This window comes from Sander lucioperca, chromosome 6, assembly GCF_008315115.2.
Source record: "Sander lucioperca isolate FBNREF2018 chromosome 6, SLUC_FBN_1.2, whole genome shotgun sequence".
Classification (NCBI taxonomy): domain Eukaryota; kingdom Metazoa; phylum Chordata; class Actinopteri; order Perciformes; family Percidae; genus Sander; species Sander lucioperca.
Window position 1 is genome coordinate 41,385,234 of NC_050178.1, and position 5,558 is coordinate 41,390,791.

The 5,558-nt window shown below is 43.5% G+C and overlaps 1 protein-coding gene across 1 annotated transcript; it reads left to right on the top strand.

The window, feature by feature from the left end:
• Positions 1-2,387: 2,387 nt before the first annotated feature.
• gpr27 (G protein-coupled receptor 27) lies at positions 2,388-5,352 on the top strand. Its single transcript, XM_031280835.2, has one exon. It carries the CDS (start codon positions 3,288-3,290, stop codon positions 4,401-4,403), a length of 1,116 nt encoding a protein of 371 aa, XP_031136695.1. The 5' UTR covers positions 2,388-3,287; the 3' UTR covers positions 4,404-5,352.
• The last annotated feature ends 206 nt before the right edge of the window (positions 5,353-5,558 follow it).

Here is a 5,558-nt window from a genome sequence, read left to right on the forward strand (position 1 = left end):
TTTGGGGATTTTTCATTTTTTATTTATAGTAACCATGTAATATTCTAGAAAGTCTGCAACACTTGAAGACCACAGTACACATGCTGCCACCAAAACGTCTTTTTCTACTCCTGAAAGAAAGGTTGTCCCGGAGCACTGTTTCCAGAGAGGTGGGCAATTCATTCATTTTTTGTGGAGTTAAATGCAACTGCTTCCTTTCTCATCAGCAATGAAAAAATCTGCTTTTCTCAGGAGGCATTACACATGTGGAGCAGTACATTAAGCACAAGGGAGAGGACAGGGAATGAGAAGTTGCTCAGCTTTCGATGTATAGAAATTTAGTGTAGCCTACATTTATTGTTTACTATCGGCCACACCAGGAGGCTAGACCTGAATGAGTCTGGGAATTGCACTTTTTATATTACCTCTACATTAATGTATATAGTCCAGAGCTGCACTCAGTTCTAAGTAAGCATCTCTTATCTGAAAACCAGGAAAGAGCATAGACTGTTATTTACAGTCAATGGGAAAGAGTGATCCCCACTTGTGCAATGGGAATGGGCAGGTTTTTTTCTTTATTTTTATTGAGTGAGGCATCATCTTATTACACTATCTTCAATCTCAAGCCCCTTCTGCCTGTTTTAGGGCATGTTGGTGGAAGCAGTCTACTTTGCAAGCTCCAACAAGACGGTTGTTTCTTTAAGCGAGCAGGATGTGAGGTTTTAAAGCTCAATCTCAGCTGTTGACCATAAGAGCCCCATAACATCCAGTTGGCCTATGTGTCTAAACTTAATGCTAAACTTAACCTACACATGCCCATTTGATAGTAGGAACCATTTGGTTGACCCAGTGCTGTTACTGGGATTTAGTATTTGCCTGAACACCGTTCTCTCTTTATTCCTTTGGATTTAATGGGATCTGGCTCCAGTATGGTCACAGGGTCACAAAGAAAACCTGGCCAGGCATGGAAAGGAAAGTGTTACAAAGCATTGGACTTTGGCTCAGCATGGCGTGACCAATGTGGGTTCTGGTCAGTTGTGGACAAGGCCAATATTTGTCTGTCAGATATCATTAAAGGCTAACGTGCCAGATTTCTTATGCGCTCATGTAATCCTTAGAGCTGGCTGCAGGGGGTGCTGGTGAACCACTGCAGCAGGGGGTGCTGGTGAACCACTGCAGCAGGGGGTGCTGGTGAACCACTGCAGAAGCAGGTGCAGCCACAGATGGCAACTGCAGTTGAAAGTACACAGTTTCTGCTGAGAGCAAGATTTTATTATTTATATCACATATTCTAGATAATTTGATTCTGGGTTGTTTATATCCGGAGCAGTCATATTGCACTTAGGCAGTGCTTTAAAAAGAAATAAAAACAGATAACCTTTCATTTCTCAGTTTTTTTTAGAATGCAAATGGTCTCTTCAGCTGTTTTCAAGCTGCTTGTCAAATCCTCTGCCACCATCAGACATCAAATATAACATTCTTTATTCGACCCACTTTTCCTCTGCAGATGTATCCTCTGAGATCCCACTGTATGTATTATGCAGCTTTTTACCTTATTTGAACCCACACTGTTATTTGCTAACTTAGTCATCCTTCAGTCTCTCACATCAGCTGTAGCTGTGATACCTTTCATTCTAAATTGTAGCTATGTGTTGAGTTTGGGAGAGCCTAAGTGAGTATCAGTCAGTAAACCATTTAATTTCGCCTTTTAGATTGACTTATAACAACACATAATATGTGCAGATGTGAACATTGTAATAAATGGGTGATGCACCTTATAACTATTTACTGTCAATTGTTCAGTGTACCTTAGGCTAAACTGTATGTGCATTCAAAACAATAAGGACAGATAGTAGTTAGTTTGGTAGTCTGGAGAGTATTGTGTGTAATCTTATTTTTTTCTGGCCTCCTAAAAAAAGACCCAAGACATTGTTACACATTGACCTATGACCATGAATCCTGTATGAGTTAAGAGGCAAAGTAGGCTATATGATTTTTATTATTTACCACTACTTGTCTTTATTTGTGTCTTTTGTATGTTCACACAGTATAATATTATTGTGTGTGTGTGTGTGTGTGTGTGTGTGTGTGTGTGTGTGTGTGTGTGTGTGTGTGTGTGTGTGTGTGTGAAAATACAGAGACAGAGGCAGAATCTTCTGCCCTGTATTTTCTGTCCTTTTAAAGGTCTTGTACTCAGATGTTGTGTTTAACAAATACTTCTTATGACCTCTTTAAGATCTCTCTGTTGCATTTGTCTGATTCTGCATATTTCTAGCTTGATTTTAGATTCAACGGCTTGATTAACATTCAACGGCTTTTAAAAAATATATTTGAAATGCAGTGTGTGTGTGTGTGTGTCTGTGTGTGTGTGTTTCGAAATGTTATTCTAGTAATAATTAAGACTATAAATTGACATTAATGGACATATATGGCGTGCTTGACTGTTCTAATAGGCCTACACCTATAGATAGGCTAATTATAATATAATATACAATATGTTTGTATAAGCCTAGTATTTTCCTAAAATCAAAGTTTTTTTTTTAACCTGCACATCCAATATTGTGCAATGTTAGAGGGCATATCTGTCAATCTCTGTCAACATTTGCATCTCGTCAGTGCTTGCAGACAGATTGCAATAGACAAAGACCGGCAGATGAGACTCCTGACTGATCCCAGGCCTGCTAACTACACGCAAACGGACGTGCGTCGCTATAGACGCTGCGGTGTGAGATCCACCGCTTCCACCTCTGCAAGCTTCCGATCTCCACTCGGCTTTTACAAACATGTTTGCTTTAGTAGGCTATAAGTGAGATTTTAGCTGCCGTTGATGACACTGCGGATGCGTATTTGCGCCATGCTTCCGAACACTGTGTGCTTTTTTATTCCTCAAGACGAACGGGAGACCTCCGCCATCGGTGGGAATTGAAATGTGTTTTCTGAGCCGCTTGTCTGCTGAAGGGATGCCTTCTGAGATAGTGTATACAGCTAAACCAGGCTGCCTCTATTCAGCAGAGACTGGAGCAACAGACAGGACTGGTTTTTGAACCGGACACTTGTGAAATGAAGGACAAGAAGAAGAAAAAGAAATAGTAGATGTTTGTTATTGATGGGGATCACAGCACATCGGGGTGGGTGCGAACCGATGTTGAACGGATGCTTCTGAGTGGAATTTAATCCTGAGTGTTTATTTCTTTTAAAGGGGTGGCGGATCGTGTTGATTTTGTTTTAATGTCAGCCTTGGCAGGATAGGCTACTATACCGCTCGTCAATGAATTGATGTGGGAATACACGCTACCTCGGCTGCATAGATGGCAAACACAAGTGAGTTTGGGGAGAGCAGCCCGTCCTTACAGAGCTATGCGTCCACGGCCTCTGCGGTCAAGGTGGCCTCCCTGGGTCTGATCATGGGCATCAGCCTGCTGGGCAACGCGTCGCTGTCGCTGCTGCTGCTGAAGGACAGCTCGCTGCACAAGGCTCCTTACTATTTCCTCCTGGACCTGTGCCTGGCAGACGTGCTCCGCTCGGCCGTCTGCTTCCCCTTCGTGATTGCATCGATCAGCGGCGGCTCCGCCTGGCCGTACAGCGCACTCAGCTGCAAGATCGTCGCCTTCATGTCGGTGCTCTTCTGCTTCCACGTCGCCTTCCTGCTCTTCTGCGTCAGCGTCACCCGGTACATGGCGATCGCCCACCACAGGTTCTACTACAAGAGGATGAATCTGTGTACGTGCGCGGCGGTGATCTGCATGGTGTGGACTCTCTCCGTAGCCATGGCTTTCCCTCCGGTTTTCGACGTGGGCACCTACACATTCATCCGTGAGGAGGAGCAGTGCACGTTCGAGCACCGCTACGTGAAGGCGAACGACACCCTGGGCTTCATGCTGATGCTGGCCGTCATCGTGGGGATGACCCATGTGGTTTACATCAAGATGCTGTGCTTCGTCTACGATCACCGCAAGATGAAGCCGGCTCAGCTGGTCCCTGCCATCAGCCAGAACTGGACCTTCCACGGCCCCGGGGCCACCGGGCAGGCCGCCGCCAACTGGATCACAGGCTTCGGCCGCGGACCCACTCCGCCGACGCTGGTGGGCATCAGGCAAGCTTCGCACCCCGGCAACAGGAGGCTGCTGGTGCTGGACGAGTTTAAGATGGAGAAACGGATAGGGAAGATGTACTACATGATCACACTGACCTTCCTCATTCTGTGGGCTCCTTATATAAGCGCCTGCTACCTGAGAATATTTGTGCAGGGAGCCCCGGTCCCGCAGCTCTACCTGAGCGCTGCGGTTTGGATGAGCTTCGCCCAGGCGGGAGCGAACCCCATCATCAGCTTCCTGTTCAACAAGGAGCTCCGGATGCGCCTCAGAGCCTGTTTCCCCTGCTGCCTGGGAACACAGACACCCATGGAGCCATACTGTGTCATCTGAACAGTACAGGCCCTAAAATACTGCCAAAGACACATTACATCTTGTTTCAGAATGTACAGACTGGTCCCCAAAATGTGTTTGTACAAGCACACAGGCTGTTGTGGAGGGTGAACCCACTGCAGTTCAATTTGCCCATATTTTTTTATTTGTGGCAAAGATTGCCACCTGCTATTTTATTCTGAGCAAAAAAAGTTGAATATGATGTAAATTCATACTATTTTATGATAATCCGAATCAGATTAATTACAGCTATATTAAGGGATAGAAGCAGAATGTGATGCTTTTACAAAACAATCACCTTTTCCACCTTTTTATTTATCCCTCTAGGTGAATTCCAAATATAGAGTAGCCTCTATGACAGTTATGGGTCATGTTATGTTCTATTGCTCCACTACAATGTTGTACATGAATGTCACTTTGGTTATCTGTTTGTATATTTTGAAATTATATCCCGTCCGCACCCTTTTGGGGTTGTTTGCCTTTTGCAGAACTGATGACTGAAACACAACAGAACTATTTTGTCAGCTGATTAGAGTCCGTTTCTAGCATCTGTGACGGTTTCTAGTCGTTTGGATACCACAAATGAGAAACAGATCTCAGTATATTTTTTAATTAGGACAGTGTCACATTTGTAAATAATGTAAAGCCATTCTCCCTCGTTCATTCTGCTTTTTTTAACCAGACATGTTGTATATGTCATAACCCGTTGGGATTCTTTGTGTTGAAAAAGGTTTTTTGTTTAAAGGTATTTTGCAAGTTATTATTCTTCTTCAAGGGTCAGCTGTGTTGAGAAATGGGTTAATTCGCATTCCCGTGTGGATATAGCCTACTGTACAGATAGCATTCTTTTTCTACCGATATGGAAATGTTAACAATTTGGTGCTTTGGAAAGGTTGTTTGCATTGTTTGTATTTCTTAGTAAATAAATAAGGAAATGGATGATACATTGTTTGGGTTCTATAATCTGTTTTTTTAAATCCCCTGAGAACAGGCGTGAGATTGTTGCTTTGGTTGTTAAATGGTGAGGCTGACATACTGTATATGTTTAAAGATTTTCCACTTGAGAAAAAGTGAGAGTTGCACCCCATATTTGAACAAATTGGGTTGCTTAATCAATACAGACATTATTATCTTTGTGTTTCTAGTGTGGATTTC